At 42.0% G+C, this 18,869-nt stretch overlaps 1 protein-coding gene across 5 annotated transcripts in view; it reads left to right on the forward strand.

The window, feature by feature from the left end:
* Window positions 1-18,869, forward strand: part of prkg1b (protein kinase cGMP-dependent 1b) — a 157,200-nt gene that overhangs the window by 22,252 nt on the left and 116,079 nt on the right. For all 5 annotated transcript variants that reach the window (XM_046356763.1, XM_046356764.1, XM_046356761.1 and 2 more), the window contains exon 2: window positions 10,439-10,605. In XM_046356763.1, the coding sequence (XP_046212719.1) occupies window positions 10,439-10,605 (167 nt within the window). The remainder of the gene's footprint in view (window positions 1-10,438; window positions 10,606-18,869) is intronic.

The raw sequence follows: 18,869 nt of genomic DNA on the forward strand, positions 1-18,869 counted from the left end.
TCGATGCCAAAACGATACCATTGGGGATAAAAGGATACTGTGCCTATTGGCATTGTCTCTGGTGGTAATGGGGCTACTTTGGCAAACATGTCAGAGTGGTCATACCTTCCTGTGTGGTGTCCCGTATACAACAGGAGTTCCCTGATCCTGTTGCAAAAAACACAGATTTTCTCCCTCCCCATATTGACTAATAGCATTCAATTCAATAATTGACAGCACAAGTCAAAGTTGTGTCTAGTAAAATGTTTATGCTGAGTGCCAGGTCTCTCCATTCACAGGCATCTGTATCAAGCCATTCTGTCATTCTGGACTTCATCACATCATCTTGCAAGTCTCCATCTGCTGGCTCCATAGATGCATCTGTGAACACATACACACATAGTCACTGTTCTATAACCAATGGCAGTTAGGATAGGTGATATCTGACACACAAACAGCTACCTATGTTGAAGTTTGAACAAGTCAGACTGAACCTACCTAATTCTATTCTCCCCATCGACGCTGTTGGTGAGCAGGCAAGAGGTGAGGTCTTTGTCAGAGCCCCATTGATGGCATGGCTGCGTAGATCAGATCCTGGCCCCTCATCAAAGACACTGGTCTGTCTCACACACACACACACACACACACACACACACACACACACACACACACACACACACACACACACACACACACACACACACACACACACACACACACACACACCCAAGTATAAACGCACAAGAGTGTTAGCCATCCATGGTGTTTATGATTAGCATGGTGGAACCAAGCTGATCGCTGCGTTCACCTTTTGATTTCACTTCAGATATCATGATATGTGAAGTGAAATAGAATGTCGATCAGGCTGGTTCCACCAGGCTACATTATGTTCAGGCTGGTTCCACCAGGCTACATTATGTTCAGGCTGGTTCCACCAGGCTACATTATGTTCAGGCTGGTTCCACCAGGCTACATTATGTTCAGGCTGGTTCCACCAGGCTACATTATGTTCAGGCTGGTTCCACCAGGCTACATTATGTTCAGGCTGGTTCCACCAGGCTGGTTCCACCAGGCTACATTATGTTCAGGCTGGTTCCACCAGGCTACATTATGTTCAGGCTGGTTCCACCAGGCTACATTATGTTCAGGCTGGTTCCACCAGGCTACATTATGTTCAGGCTGGTTCCACCAGGCTACATTATGTTCAGGCTGGTTCCACCAGGCTACATTATGTTCAGGCTGGTTCCACCAGGCTACATTATGTTCAGGCTGGTTCCACCAGGCTACATTATGTTCAGGCTGGTTCCACCAGGCTACATTATGTTCAGGCTGGTTCCACCAGGCTACATTATGTTCAGGCTGGTTCCACCAGGCTACATTATGTTCAGGCTGGTTCCACCAGGCTACATTATGTTCAGGCTGGTTCCACCAGGCTACATTATGTTCAGGCTGGTTCCACCAGGACTACATTATGTCCTGGACTTTCAATGCATCTAATAGGTAGAAAATAAGCAACGAATAATGTCAGTTTACATAAACAATGTTTCACAATTGGGTTACGAAATGTATCAAAGTAACGAAGTGGGTTACCTTCTGTATTGGTACATGTAATGAGACTGTGACGGGTGAAGGTTGCTGGCCGAATACTTGCCAACATGTGGCTGACTGTTCCATTCATAGTAATGCTCACGGCGAAGGTATGTCTGCACGATTCTGATGAGCGCCCCCTTGCTGGTCCTCTCTATGCTGCATGTTTGGCTGCAAACGGGACATCTTGAACAACTGCAGCAGGTCATCTTATGAGGTGGTGTTGACTGGAAGGGCCTGTAGTAGGGGTATGTACAGTGTAATAGACAGAAAAGTGGTCATTTCCATTTTGCACTTCACAACCACTTCAAACATTTCTGCACTTCACAACCAAAACGACTCTATTTGTTGTATCTGCATGGCTGGGGAATTAGCCTACTATTTATCAAGCCAGGTATTTTTAATACAACTTTTCACATAAAACATTGCTGAACATGTTATGATACCCACCTTTTCTCCTTGTGGTAGGTCCTGGCATCCGTTTAAGGGGATCAGTCTGGCACCCAACTGTGCACTTTGTCTAACAGAAAAACAGGGTCAAGGATTGTCATCATCCCTCAATTATAAACATAGCTTTTAGAGAACGTAATCTTGTTTGGAAGCGAAATTTGATTCTTTACAGATGTTGACTGACTGACTCTAGATTCAGGCCGGTGACGAAGTTACACTATGCAACATGTTATGCTACGGCCCTGGGTTGGTTTGAGTTTGTTGCCACTACTTAGTACACTGTTTGTAGTCAGACATGCGTTAGCTCGTACCACCATATCTGCATCCAACATATATTTGCGCCCTAGACATGGGTTGCATCTCGGAGGCTAATGTGACTGTTTCATCTAAATGACACTAACTTAGTGGCATGGGAATACGATGACATTGCTAAAGTAGGCAAATAATTAGAAGGAAACAACTTTGACATATTATGATGTTGTCAAATATACTTAAGTGAGATGGCAATGTTGCCATTACTGTTACTAACACAGTTCTAAAATATAGCTAGCAATGCTAATGTTAGCTAGCTAAAATATGGTGGTCCCCCTCTTAGTTAGCTGGCTAAAGTTGCATTTAAAGTCAAGCAATCCAAATCTGAGTTGTATTAAGGTAGACTAACATTATCCAGCTGGCTAGGTAGCTAGTTAGGTAGCTAGCTAGCATCAGCTATGCTAGCGATGATAATGATGATCAAAATATACATAACCAGATACATAACTAGCAATCTATGGTCTAGCTACCGGTATACGCACAACCACTGGGGACCAATGAACTCCAACCACTTATTCTGCATGATAGGGTCATTTGGCAGGGCATGCAAACCATAGTTGTTGGTTGTGCATCGTGTTGGAAGCATGCATTGCATGGTCAATCGGTATATGGCTTTTCAATCTCAAATAGCCATGATCCTTTGAACGCGTTGGTGGGGGCGATGAAACAATGGAGTAGTGATGGGTCATTCGCGAACGAGTTGTAGGTGAACGTTGGAAGCCGGCTCACATATCAGAAGAGCTAAATCTATTTATTAAAATATACAAAAGTGTTAAGATATGAAAAATCTAAAGATTTAAATGAATAGAATTAACTATTTCAAAGAACGAAAAAAGAAATAAAAGAATATAGGCCTAAATGCTCAAGCACACACACATTCTTTCTGACTGTCTCTCACACCAGAGAGAAGCAAATGTAACCGCAGGACATGTGACAGAGTTGATGGAAACCCTATGTTCATCAATGGACAGAAAGTTCCACAGAATGGAATATAATCACATGCTATCAGAAACCGCTGCACTTGACCCCAGGTTTAAGAAGTTAGCCTTCAGTAATGCCAGAGCGATTGATGAGGCTTTTCAAAGAATAACCTCAGCAGCAGGGAGGGACAGACCCAGCAGTTAGCTGGCTCAGGCACCAGGGCAACAAGAAGAAGAGGGATCAAATGGAGCAGAAACATCTGCTGTTTGGATGCTGTTTGAGGAGAGAGCAACTGGGGATGTAACACGAAGGAATCCCTCAGCAGATGCCATAATGGAGGACCGATCCTGCAGATCCTCTGAGCTGGTGGAAGAACAAGGCCTCTGTCTATCCATGACTTACTAAAGTCATGATCGAGAGACCTTACATAGTGGCCACATCCGTTCCCTCTGAGAGGGTCTTCTCGAAAACGGGACAAATAATTACCGAGAGAAGAAATCGCATCAGCCCCTCAAGTGAGGCAGCTTGCATTTCTGAATGCAAATCTCTCATAAAAGCAAAATATGGTCAGCATTGCTGTGTGCTGCTGGTTATAACATGGCAATAAAGAAGAGAGAGAAAAGAAGGACCAGGTTCATGTTTTAAGTGGGATGCTGCAGTTTTGCACATTGTGATTTATTTTTCTTTGATATGCTATTCAGATGGTATTCATTTTGAATGATTATATTCATATGCACTTTGTTTATGTACATTAAAAAGTTCTACTTTAAATGCAAATGTTTTAATAGCATTCTTTTTCATAACAAACCAATGTATTTTTAATACATTGGAATGCCCATCACTACAATGGAGCACCATTCAATGAAGGGAAGCGAAGTGGGCAGAGGGGTGATTTGCACGTGGTCTTTGGCAAAAGTGGGCATGATTTGTAGACATAATTGTAATCCAAACCCAACCTTCATTTACTTGTTGTGACGTACTCCGGTTCAAAACTCTGTTTTAGAGGAGACTGACTTTAGACCAAAATGATCTTATTTACAATTTTTGCAGTTCATTTTGACACTAGAATAAATGTTTCTGACTCCTATTAATGCCACACAGGCCTTTTCAAGGGGATTAGTTGGTTTTTAGGGCAGTCACTATTTAATGAATCAATTTGACTTTGGTAAAAACAATCTAACTACATAACAACGTAATGTTAATCATTTATTTAAATGGTAAATCTATTTAGAAACTAGGTTACTCAATATGTAGCCTAGGCCTATTCACAATACAGGTGGATGCATCTTCAATAGGAGTGTGTGCGTGCATTGAGTTATTGAGCTTGTTTTGGCTGATTTCACAGGGCTACAGATGACAGACAAATCCCTTCCATTTGGGACTTATTTTACGGATCAACAACATTTGCATAGAAGTGGCTTATTTTTATAAAGGTACGTGCTTTAACCAGTAATGACGTTATTCACAAGGCAAGAGGGGGGCAGCCCATTGGAGCCCTATTCACACACACACAGTCAGTTCACTGAGGTAATAGATCATCATTGTGAGAGGTGTAATAGAAAGACTGTTTTGTTGGCCATCAGCTTTGAAATCAGCATATTTTGCGCTATGGTTTGCATGTTACCACAAACAAAGTACTAGACTAGTGAATTGATGTTAGCTTCAGCTGTAAACTGAAGCTAACGCTCTAACCGGGGCGGCAGGTAGCCTAGTGGTAAGAGCGTTGGGCCAGTAACCGAAAGGTTGCTAGATCAAATCCCTAAACTGACAAGGTAAAAATCTGTTGTTCTGCTCCTGAACAAGGCAGTTAACCCACTGTTCCTAGGCCGTCATTATAATGTCACGTTTGTCAAAAGGAGCGGACCAAGTTCCACATACTTTATTACAAAGTGAAACTTCACAAAAACAACAAAGGATAAAGAAACGTCCAGTACAGAGCGCACTTAGGTACGAACTGAAAACAATATCCCACAATGCCAGCACCAAGCAGCGTACCATGGAGGTAAAGGAGAGCTGGACATGGGAGGAAATAATGGGTGGATGCAAGACCCTTTCTTGACGGGAGTCGCCAAGGAGCATAGGAGGACAGCAACAACACCGGGATCCGCGGCCACAGAAACCCCAAGATTTATTTTGGAGTGGGGCACAAGGGGCTGTCGGTCGAGCCGAGGAGAGAGCCAGAGACCGTCGGGGAGTCGATGGAGCTGTTGGAGGAGGGAGATCGGAGAGAGATGTTGGTTAGGTGTATTCTGCAGCGCATTCGCCCTGAAGAGCGTCTTCCCAGCCCGGTACGTCCTGTGCCGGCTCACCGCACTCGCCCTGAAGAGCGTGTCATCAGTCCGGTGCCATCTGTGCCGGCTCCATGCACCAGGCCTCCAGTGCGCCTCCCCAGCCCGGTACGTCCTGTGCCGGCTCCCCACACTCGTCCACCAGTGTGTGTGTACAGGCCAGAGTCTCCAGTGACGGTTCACAGTCCAGAGTCACACCCGTGTTTTAGGTCAGGGTGTGACTAGGGGGTGTTCTAGTCTTTACATTTCTATGTTGGTGTATTTTGTATGGTTCCCAATTAGAGGCAGCTGATTATCGTTGTCTCTAATTGGGGATCATACTTAAGTTGTCCATTGTTCCCACCTGCATTGTGGGATATTGTTTTCAGTTAGTGCCTAAGTGCGCTCTCTACTGGGCTTTAGTTTTTTATTTGTTGTTTTTGTGAAGTTTCACTTTGTAATAAAGTATGTGGAACCTTGGTCCGCTCCTTTCGACGATGTGACAGAGAAATAAGAATTTGTTCTTAACTGACTTACTTAGTTAAACAAAGGTCCAATAATTGTTTTAAACTAGCAAGGAAAGGTAGCCTAACAAAGCTGGAAGCTACCAGTATCCTCTTGCATTGTAAAGTTTAAAAAAAATCATTCATGGACAGTGTTTTGTAAACAGTAATTAACGGTAAAAAAGAATATCTACATGCTGTGTTGCATTATTCAAGTGTGTTAACTTATGTGCAGCATGATGCAGCCCAGACTCCCAGTGCAGGCTGAGTGGAGCAGGCACACTGCACTCGCGCTATAAGGGGGACATCGGCTGCACTGATAGACAGACTTGATGATATGTAAGACATTTTACAGAAGTACCAAAAGAAACAAAAATTCCAGTACCGAACCTTGTTTTATGTTCTAGTATCAAAAAAGTACAGAAGTTTGGGTATACCGTGCAACACTAGGGCAGACTGTTTTCACACTCACTTTGACCACCAGACAACAGAAAGAGAAAGAAAACTGTTATGAGCTGAACATAACAGTATGCCAGTGGGAGGTCCTTTGTTGCTGCTATGTTTTCCCATTGTAGCCAATTCAATTGCAGTAATTCTTTTTACCAACTTTTATTGATGTTTTTTTGTATTTCTGTTACCGATTTAGTAACAGATTTACAAGTTTTTATCACTTAATAATGAATAAACTAAATTGGTAGGTCTACCTTTTCTTGTTACTTCTATGAGCTTTCATTGTTCTCCCTCATGGAGTGATTAGAACAATATTTTACAGAACTTCTCCAAAACTAAATGTAAGTGTTGATATTGGTTGGCAGACATCTTTACTTCAACATTTATTATGTTTTGATGTATTTCTAATACCTTTTAAGACTGTTTATGGGAAATGTTTTCTAAGACCCCTTTTCCATCCGTTTAACCAGAGATCAAAGCCTGTAATTTATGCCTAATTTCTAAGATTTAAAATGGTTCAAATGTTTCCCCAAAATATAGACTCTTAGCTTTCCTTTGACACCCAGTTTGATTTGCTCTTATGAACCTCATGTTGCTGGTCATGCGTCCTTTTACATGGAATTGTCCTGCTTCAGTCTGGAGAAACATGCTATCCACTGTGGAAACACCTTTCTGTCCGAGCTCCTAAATGAAACTACGGTTGGACGGCATGGTACAGGGGGGGCATTGAGGACAAGAGTTTGATGCACCCGCTGTCCTTGGGTCCTATAAAGTCTGTAGTAATGCTGTCTATCCACCTGGCTGTGCTCCTAAAGGAGCATACTTGATCCTTTTATGGGAACCGCTATGTTTACCTCTGGGCTCTGACAGGGACACGCTTTCTGAAGCAAAGGAAATGAAAAGCAAAATGAAGACACACAAACTGGAATCTATTGACTTTCAGTTCAAATATTACATGTGACACCAGTTACCATAGTCCTGTAATTTTATGTTTTAATTTAACTAGGCAAGGCAGTTAAGAACAAATTTGTATTTACAATGATGTCTAAACCTGGACGACGCTGGGCCAATTGTGCTCCACCCTATGCGACTCCCAATCACAGCCGGACGTGATACAGCCTGGAATCGAACCAGGGACTGTAGTGACACCTGTTGCATGGAGATGCAGTGGCTTAGACCACTGGACCACTCCGAAGCCCTGTAATGTCCATCCAAGATTGTCTAAGTTATGTTATTTAAAAGACTTCAACCAAAGCCCCTCTTGTCTCCATCTGGCAATATATCGCATCAGTATTCCCCTGAAAAGCATGCCAGGACACCCTATTAATGCAGGATATCAAAGGCTCTGATTAATTTGAAGCAGTGAGTGGTATTTCTGTCCCTTCTCCCCAAACCCTCTTCAAAAGGACAGGCTGGCAGGCCACCAAGGGGGGTCGGTCCTCTGACACTAGCGACCACCTGGAGTTCAATACCTCCAAAGGAACTAATGGTTTCGCTCTCTCCTTTTATGCTTTTTCTCCGAATAATTTTTTGACTTGTTGGAGATGAGTCATTGTAGTTGAAAGGAGTATACTCCATGGATTTGCTGGGTCTATTTGGTTTCTTCAAGAAACATTTGACTTTTGATAGAAAAGATTTGTTCATGAAAGAAAGTTGTTGTAGAGACTTCGAATTTTGACATTCCTTGATGATTTGAGGAAGGATATACCGTGGGGTCCAGAATGATTGGATCCCTTGATAAAGATAAGGAAAAAAGACAAAAATAAATGACTAATACAATTGCTGAGCTTATATTTATATTGTATGCAACATTATTTTATACTAATATAGATTTAGTTTAACAAGTAATACACCCCCATCTTTTTGAGATATTGTATCTCCTATTTTCAATAATCCGTCACTTTCTCCTTGCGAGGATAACGACACTGAGACTTTTTCTAAAATGTTTTATGATATTGGAGAACACATTGGCAGGGATCTTTGACCATTCCACCATACAGAATCTTTCCAGATCCTTGATGTCCTTGGTCTGTGCTTATGGACTGCCCTCTTCCATTCAAACCCCAGCTTTTCAATGGGGTTCAAATCTAGAGACAGAGATGGCCGTTGCAAAATGTTGATTTTTCTGGCAATTAACCACTTTCCTGGCAAAGGCAACCAGGCTTTTGTCTAAAATGTCCTTGTACTTGCTTCATGATGCCATTGACCACTGGCATACCACATGTGGGGGGGGGGGGGGGGGGCTTTTGTGGGCCCTCTCAAGGTCAGCCCCTTCCCCAGATAGCATATGAACACATCACCGAATGCATCCCCCCGGGGCAAAATGAGTTCAACACCCTGTCACAAGACATGGTGAAAATGTTTAGAATTACCAGAAATTAGCTTTCAAAATCGATAATTCTCTCAGACTCATTACAAAATGTGTCAAATGGCATGAGAATAACTATATAACTGCATATGTTTCTCTCTGCCCCATGGCAATATGTGTAGAATTGCATGGATTTTTGCTTTAAAATGGCAGCATTTTCTCTCAGCCCCATGGTAAAATGTGTAGAATAGCATGAGATAGCTTAGACGTTTATTGTCATGACTCTTGTCCTGGAGACAGAACTGAACGGAGTCCGCTAGATAGGCCAGCTGCAAAGTCAAAATTGGCTATATCGTAAAAATTAATTTACGGTTAGGGTTAGGCATTAGGATTAGCAGTGTGGTTAGGGTTAAAATAACGATTGTATTACTTTGTGGCTGTGCGAGCTAGTGACCACTGCAGAGCTGCCTACAGTACACAAGTCAATGCAATTAATGCCAACCTGCATTTCAGAGCCAGATTTGACAGGTACAGAGCTAGGTGGATTTTGGTTGATGTATCCACCACCCACCTCCACTTCTAGCTCAAATCTACGCATGTGAATGTATACAGTATGCTACTGCAGAATCATAGAATTTAAAAATAATACATTTAAACTCTCAGTGCCCTGAATGTCCTATCTGACTGACACTGTGCTGTGTATCTCTCTCGTCTGGGCTTCGTAGAAAAACAAAGCTATCAAAAGTGAATAGGAATTCAGAACCGGCTATGAACTTGTTATATCATTGTTAGGACAGACTGAGTACAGGGGGGCTTATTTTGAATCACAATACCCGTGTTCAAGTGGTGCCAGTGGCACAGTGCTAATGCCTTGTATCTGAGTGTCATCTCTCAGCTCTCTGTACCTCCGAAGGGCAACAGCACCAATCTACCAGCTCCGCTAGGATTCGCTGGAAACGATGCCCTATCGCGAACCATCCTCCCACATGAGACAACATAATATAATTTCCAATCCCAAAGAATAAGGCCATATGATTTTTAAAGTGCCCACTCTCTCTATGATCAGCACAATACGATGCATATGGTATAGTGAAGCCAAAGTACTTCTGAAGCTGGTCTTTTACAGCAAATTGTTGGATGAGGCACTTCTGGGTAGTCATAACAAGGCCTCTGAAGTAAAAATGCAGGGTAGTAGAAAGGCCTTATAATCCAGCCTCCCAGCCTATAAAGGAGGGCTGGCTGGTGTGACAGATAACAACTGATTCTATTCACAGGCCGTAAGGTGGGGAGAAACAGTATGGTGATTTTTGCCTCAAATTACTGGTTATGCAGCACTTCTCTCCAATCTGGCCTTTAAGTGCCTTTCTTTTCCAACCCGTTGACTGGATGCTCACATAGCGTTATTTATTGATTGAAGTTTGTGGGCCTTTTTTTTCTCAAATGGAAATCTAGAAAAAGCTTCAACACGTGAAAGCAGTCCGTCGAAACAGAACAGACGTTGAGCCGCTCATTCTTGACGAGATTAGTTCATGTGAACGGTTCCATTTGCTAATCGTTCTCAATTCAGTGACCCCCCCCCACACACACACACAGACTTCATTCTAGCTTCAGGGACAGAACGTTAAACTTTGCTTACACATCTCTCTCCATTCAATTCACAGGTCCAAGGACTTAATCAAGGAGGCCATTCTTGACAACGACTTCATGAAGAACCTCGAGCTTTCTCAGATCCAGGAGATCGTTGACTCCATGTACCCAGTAGAATATGGCAAAGACAGCTGTATTATCAAAGAAGGAGATGTGGGCTCCTTGGTGTACGTGATGGAAGGTAAGGCATTTGTGCAAATGTCATGTTAACCTCTCGTGTTGTAGACAATTCGAGCATGTAGAGTTGGAGTCCTCTCACATCTCGCAGAGGAAAACGTTTTGTGTGCTCATGACTTCACTCGCTTAACAATAGACGTGACCCCTTGTTCTGTAGTTCTGCACTTCCCCCCTATGTATCGACCCTCTGTTGTACCTGATGTCTAGTTAAAGAAAGAGCGAAATTAACCCGACAGGAAAGCCATGTGGTGTGTCTACTGTGGGATCTTCATGGTTAAGACCCTTCTGTTCTCATCCCTGTTATTCATCACCGGTTTAGTTAGGAGCAGATCTGGAAACAGTGATCGCCCGGCTTGACCCATAGATGCATTTCCAGGAACGTGAATAAATTTTCCTCTGCTGGGCTGTTGTCCACAACTTTGACTCCCTATGAGAAATAAGACATTCATGAAGGAATGGAGTGAATCCGTTGATGCCAGATGGAATAGAGTAGCATTTTCCACGATTGATGTCAGCTGTTCCTGTCCTGTTTGTTGCAACACAGTCTCATAACCACTCTGAAATGTGATGTTATCTTATGTGGTGCTAGTTCCGCAGAAAAAGAACAAAACATGGAGAATGGAGAGGGATTTGTGAAGTGTGTTATTGAAAGCTTATTTTTCCGTGTCCATGTCTATGTATAGCCAAATGTCTAAACTGAACTGAAACAGTTATTAAGAGCAACTTCCGTTTGCACTTCTGGTCAATGTTGACTTTAGCCACAAGCAGTGTGTGTGTTTTTGTTCCAAATTGCTTTTGTCCCAATATTAAAGGGTTCAGTAGTTATAGAACATTGTCAGGAACTTGGCTGAAAGATCCTGTTCTCAGAAGACCTGGATAATTTTTTTTGGCAGGACATGCTGTCACTGTCTTGCCGTTGAAGACAAGACTTAAAAAGCCTGTTTACACCAGTTTCTTCCCAGCTCCTTGTCATTTCCTTGTAGCCTAACTTGATACCACAAGGAGCACTCCACTTTTATTTTAATCTGATAACATGCTTTATGTACTTGACAGAAATGACTGAAAATTCATCTCCAGGTCTACTGACTGCCATGAGTGGTTCTGTGTCACTCTGTTACTGTGGCTCTGTATTCTACTGTTGTGTGGTCCTGAGGAAGAGGCTCAAGCTGATTTCAGTCTTGGCTTGAGCTGTCATTGAGCCACACTCTGCCATTGATTATGAGTAAGCAAGACAAATTCCCTAATCTGAGCACAGGTGCCCACCACAGCCGAGCGAGAGATTAGCACGTAGGAATGCTGCCTCGATGTGGTTCAAGGTGTCCTCGTCGATGGAGCTTTGAAGGATCTGGTAATGGGAGGAACATTTTATTCTTAGAGAAGTTATTCTCCCGTCTGATGGCATCCACCTTGAATGTGCCCCTTACCTCTACTCTATTCTGAATGTACACAATGGTAAAGTCTGAGGACAAGTTCGCTGACAAAAGTGAATTTCTTAAAAGTTTAATTAAAATGATAAAAAAACAAATTTGTAGGAATATTGCATTCGTGTGAGGGTTCGGTGTAGGCGTTGACTTGTTGCGAGTGTCTTGCTGTGTTAGCAGACTGGTTCATTTACTACTGATGGACTTACTTGTTTCCCACCAGGCGGTCTGTCTCTGCATGAGATGTGTTTTGTATCGACAGGCTCCGTACAGAAGACCCACTTCACTGTGAGATACCTTCTGGCAACATACTGTATTTATAGTTTGTAAGGGCCTATATAAGTTGAATACACGTTAAGTAATAACTATATTCATCCACAAGTAGAGCTTTTCTAGTTTGTGCATTTTTACTTCTCTTGTCTGGTTGTTTATGAGTCAATTGCAACCATCAAAAGCCAACAGATTATCGCCAGCTGATCTCTCATTAAACCATCAATACATGATAAAATCACAGGCACAGCTGATCTCAATTGCAACAACCATTAGCCAGCAATTTACCACTCCCTTACGCAGATGTCGAGGCTATCTTTTTGTCTTGATTGCAGCCAACCAGGGGTTGGAACAGAAATCATTTTCCAATCGTTTTGTTCTGAACAGAACCTTTATTTTTTTTTTGTTGTCCCGTTTCACTGTTCCGACCAGCAAAATGAAGTTCTGAACCGGTTTGAACCCCCAAAAAGTACTGGTTTATATCGTTCTTTCTGTTCCTTCTTAAACCTCTGAAATCCATTTTTTTCCCCCTTCATTTAGCTCAACATTAAATTACTTCACCAATCAGTGTGAATAGAGCAGCTCGCTATGGAGCGGGAAAGCGATTTAATCTGTATAAGAAAGTCATTAAGAACAAATTCAATTTTGTCGTAACAACATGGGTTAATCATAATGCCAGACAAAGTGTAGGGAGCGAGATGCAACTGAACTTTTGCGGGTGATAAGATAGCGAGAGAAGATGGAGGACACTTGGCTTTTAGCACTGGGCAGCTTGTTATGACATGCATTATCTGAATTGGGCCCACTGAATTATATTTAGAAAGAGCGACTTCTGTAAATCCAATGTGAAACGTGACAGCTGTAATATCCTAACTAGCATTGCAAAAGTGAATCCATTCTTTTAAACATCTCTCCCTAATTTCTGAATCATGCGTGTAACTTCGTCAGTAAGCTACAGTAACCTATGCTTCAGAGGGGAGGGGCAGGTAGCCTAAACACACACACACACACACACACACACACACACACACACACACACACACACACACACACACACACACACACACACACACACACACACACACACACACACACACACACACACACACACACACACACACACACACACACACACACACACACACACACACACACACACACACACACACTGGCTAAGATTTCCAGCTGTCAGGCAGACACTGGAATAGGTTTCTGAGTGACAAGAGTGAGGGCTTTGTATATGCACTTTGTTAGGATTTTGTGGGACTGGAAAAAAATATGCCTGGAATGTAAAATAACGTTATTATCTGGTTCCTATGTTTTAAAATAATGGTTCTGTCCCAGAACAGTATAGATCACTTAGTTTCCGGTTCTGTTCCTCAAATATTGTTTTCTGTTCTGTTCCCTGAACCGGTTCCAACAATTTTTCAAGACTATTTCACCCTCTGGTTGGTATTATCATCGGAGCAACTTAGTCTGCTCATAAAGGAGGACTATCTATTTATCTATTTGACAATCGTTCCGTACAACTGAAACAAAGTATTTCCGTTTTCTGTGGCAATTACCAGACAAAACTCATTTAGATGTGTGTGTGTGTGTGTGTGTGTTTAGGCTACCTGCCCCTCTTATTATTTTCTTCGGTTCCAATTGATGTAGTCCATTAAATACAACTGTCTTTAAAATAAAATGGTCTGAGATGTGTGTGGTATCCAATTGGTAGTTACAGTCTTGTCTCATCGCTGCAACTCCCGTATGGACTCAGGAGAGGCAAAGGTTGAGAGCTGTGCGACCCCCAAAACACAATCCAACCAAGCTGCACTGCTTCTTGACACAATGCCCACTTAACCGAGAAGCCAGCCACACCAATGTGTCGGAGGAAACACCTGGCGACCATGTCTTGCGTGCGCTGCGCCCTGCCCGCCACAGGAGTCTCTAGTGCTCGATGGGACAAGGACATCCCTGCTGGCCAAACTCTCCCCTAACCCGGGCGACACAGGGCCAATTGTGCATCGCCCCATGGGTCTCCCAGTCACAGCCAGCTGCGACAGAGCCTGGACTCGAACCCAGAATGCTTATGGCACAGCTAGCACTCCAGTGCCTTAGACCACTGTGCCACCCTGGAGGCCTGAAGATTACATATTAAGTCTAGGTAGGTAAGTGACTAAAAACAAGCATAATAAACTAGCAATGAGAGCATGTCGAATTCGGTGAACAAAACATAGAATTGCTAATTTTCCACATGAGGTTTATTTGATCGAATATAGGTTTCGTAATGGTTAGGTCGATACGAATGCACTGACATGTAGTAAGTGGGTGCACGTGGCATTTCGGCAACTTGTCATACAGGACTCATCACGGATATAACTTGTTTTAGCATGGACGTTGCCATTGAGGCCTTCCACTATTTTAAAGTAGTCAACTGGTGGGGATACCTATGACTTGGGAGCAATCAGCCAATGAAGAAGAAGAAAATGTACTACTTTAAAATGGAGATTGCGTCAATGGCGCTGCGCATGCTGTCACAGACACCAATGGCACAGATACAAAGTTGAGTCCTCTGTCTCTATGGCCTGTTGTTCACACGTGTATCTCTCAGTTCCTAGAATGGTCCCACCTGATCTCGGCTCCTCCCACCTGCCTTCCATCTTTGAGGACATGTATTTCTATTGTTAGAGTGGTCACTTGACTGTCAATATAATTGATCATCTTTGGTGTTTCTTATTATTGTTGACGATGTTGCCCCAATGCTTGCTCTGGCGTTTAAAGCCCCATGGTTTACACATAGACCTACAGCATCCTAGTGTTAAGATGTGATACGATTGTGTCTGTAGTACAAAACAATCAACTCAGACTTTATTTGTCCCATGCGCCGAATACAACAAGTGTAGACCTTTACCGTGAAATGCTTACTTACAAGCCCTTGAACAACAGCGCAGTTCAAGAAGAGTTGAGAACATATTTACCAAATAAACAAAAGTTTAAAAAAAAGTTATACTTTTTTAAAATAAAAAGTAACACAATAACAGCGAGGCTATATACAGGGGGTACCGGTACCGAGTCAGTGTGTGAGGGGGGGGGGGGGGGGGTACAGGTTAGTCGAGGTAAGTTGTACATGTAGGTAGGGGTGACGTGATGATAATAAAGTTAATAAACAGCGGTGTACAAAACAAATGGAGTGTGGTCAATGTAATAGGGGCCATTTGATGAATTGTTCAGCAGATTTATGGCTTGGGAGTAGAAGCTGTTAAGGAGCCTTTGAGATAATATAGGTTTAGTGACAACACTAGAAAGTCATTTTCTGTGTCTCCTCTCACACAGCACAGTCACCAACCTAACATGATCTCATTGACATCTGCATAGTGTCAAAACCCTAATTCGCTTTCCATCATTTATTGAACTCGTTAATGAGGTTAATGTTGTATAACTCATTGTGTGGGGATTGAAGGGTCTCTCTGAATACTCAACCGATCACATACATCCTTGATTAATGATGTATTTACCATGGACACACACCACCTCTGGCATCTTCCTAGAGATGACATGGGTCAAGGTTTAACGCATGCGGTCTCTTCATTAGACTCTATGGAGCAGAGAACAAGATTCAGCATCACTGCTGCTGTCAATTAATAATGACCTTGTCGCTATTGCTGAACGTTAATGGGAAGAAATACCCTGGCTAATGTGCCTGCTCTCCCAACAACTGCTATCTGGCTCTGGACACAAATAAATAACCAGGAAGAATTGAGAAACCCATTGATATTCTAACACAGCACAGATAGCTAAGTACGTGATTGCTTCACTGAGGAGCGAAATGTGAATAGAGAGAATTTATGTGTGAGTGTTTGACACTTTTGGGCAGGGATAAACATTCTCAGCCTTTTCCAACATTTCCCAGTCTTCTCCGTGGCCCTGTTAAACCCACAGATGGACTCCAAATATAATGTGAGATGTAAACGGGAAGAGAAAATGACCCGAATGAGATTCTGATGATGACAGAGCGCTATACTGTACTTGGGTGTTTTTTAAAAAAAAGACCGTGAAAAACTCATCAATTCTGTTTTTGAAATGGGCACAGATGGAAATGGGCTCCGTCAGCCAACAAGTTACACTTTACAGTCATAAACCAAAATGCACCCAAGCTGTCTCAACATGGATTTGGTTGCATAGCAACCTGCTGGATTCTCACCCTTTGGCAACCCACATGAAATACTATACTACATACTGTAGTATCCCTTAATTATGAGTAGAAGCTACTATAGAATGTTGTCGTATACTGTACAATACTCTAGTAAATACTACAGTAATATACGCAAAAACAATACAGTCCGCAAAAAACACTACACTTTTTAAATTATAGAAATGACTATATTTTCAATACTACAGTCTGCGAAAACACTACAGTAAATCCTACAGCGTAGTACAGTCCACAGAAAGACGACAGTGTACTGTGGACTGTAGTAGTATATGATAGCCTTTCCTTTTAGTATAGCATTTTTACTATAGTTAACTGTAAATACTACAGTATGCACTACATTAAATACTATAGTGAATACAACAGTAAAGTCTGCAACAACACTACAGTGCGTATGTTGTTTATATACATCTACATTAATATACAAGATTCCAGATTCCAGGTCTCAGACCTGGGATTTCGTGCTATAGATCCAATGATCTGAGAGGGTTTGAGGTAAACAACTAAGGCTAATGCAATGAATGAATATATTGTATGGGCAACTGACAAATGTAACATTTATATAACTAGGCAAGTCAGTTAAGAACAAATTCTTATTTACAATGACAGCCTACGCCGGCCAAACCGAGATGACGCTGGGCCATTGTGCGCTGCCCTATGGGACTCCCAATCACGGGTTTTGAAGAGTGAAAAAGTTAATTAATTAACATTGACTGTTTAAAAGTGAAATTATGTGTTTAATTTAAGATCCCCATGTAAAGTCCTGGAAATGCCATGTGGTGTGACCACTATAATTTTCTATATTTATTATTTCTCTAAACGTCTCACAAAATATATTGTTATATTATAATTGAGAAACTATTTCAGAATAAATGCTAATTAATGATATATTGCAAGCAGCCATATTGTGATTCTCACTTGGCAACACTCCTTTTTGGAACTGTCTATATTTTCTGTTAAAAAAATAATAACACAAAAATAAATGAGATCGTTATTGTATTTTTTGTGGGACAAAACTATATTGCATTTGGGAATAGATAATTAAGCAATAAGGCACGAGGGGTGTGGTATATGCCCAATATACCACAGCCAAGGGCTGTTCTTATGCACAACGACGCATCACGGATTGCCTGGACACAGCCCTTCGCCGTGGTATATTGGCCATATACCACAAACCCGAGGTGCCTTATTGCTATTATTAAATGGTTACCAATGTTCGTAGAGCAATAAAAATAAATGTTTTGTCATAACCTTGGTATATACCATGGCAGTCAGCCAATCAGCATTAAGGAACCACCCAGTTTATAATAGAAGTTATATGTTGACTGAAATGCCATGAAACGAGGTTTAAAGAGAGAATCTAGGATTCAACAACAAAGCAGACCCTCCGCCACCTTTTTCTGGTCAACAGCTATGGGCTGGAGCTGGAGAAAGGTAACCACTCTCAAATTCATCAACAGAACTATGGACACAATGATTGATCATCCGTGAAATCATGATATCATGTTTTGTACCAATCTCAGATGACCTTTTTAATTCCAGAGGGCAAACTTTGAAAACCATTGAAGCAGATCTTAAGGCAATGTTTTCAACTCCAGGCCTTGAGTACCTTCAACAGTACGCATTTGTATTGGAGCCCCAGACAAGCATACCTGATTGAACTTGTCAACTAATGGCCATGTTAGTAGAATGACGTTGGAGGGGATGGCTGACGTTTTATGTGCTCCTAACTAACTGCAATTTTGTTAGTTCTTTCACGTTTTTTGTAACTTTTTTTTTGTTTGTAATTTCTCTTGTGACCGAAAATAATTTCTGGACTTCAGAACAGTGATTACCCACCTTGAACTGGAAGAATACTTTTTCTTTAACGAGTCCGATGTGAAGGATATACTGCTTTCTCGGGAACGGGCCCAAATACCTGTCATTTGCGTGAAAAAGAGATGGAGAAAAAAGGGGGCGAAGGTCGGACTGCCTTCTGAGAATTCGTAGGCGAGTGAGTAAACTCCTACTACCGTGCAATCATTGGAAAATAAAATAGATGACCTACAATCAAGGTTATACTATCAACGGGACATTAAAAACTGTAATATCTTATGTTTCACTGAGTCGTGGGTTAACGCCGACATGGATAATATAGAGCTGGAATGATTTTCCATGCATCGGCAGGACAGAAAAGCTACGTCCTGTAACACGGGGGGTGGGTTGTGTGTCTATTTGTCAATAACAGCTGGTGCACGATGTCTAATATTAAAGAAGTCTCGCGGTATTGCTCGCCTGAGGTAGAGTACCATATGATAAGCTGTAGAGCACACTATCTACCAAAAGAGTTCTCATCTATATTATTTGTAGCCATCTATTTACAACCACAAACCGATGCAGGCACTA

The sequence above is a fragment of the Oncorhynchus gorbuscha genome, linkage group LG07 (assembly GCF_021184085.1).
Source record: "Oncorhynchus gorbuscha isolate QuinsamMale2020 ecotype Even-year linkage group LG07, OgorEven_v1.0, whole genome shotgun sequence".
Classification (NCBI taxonomy): domain Eukaryota; kingdom Metazoa; phylum Chordata; class Actinopteri; order Salmoniformes; family Salmonidae; genus Oncorhynchus; species Oncorhynchus gorbuscha.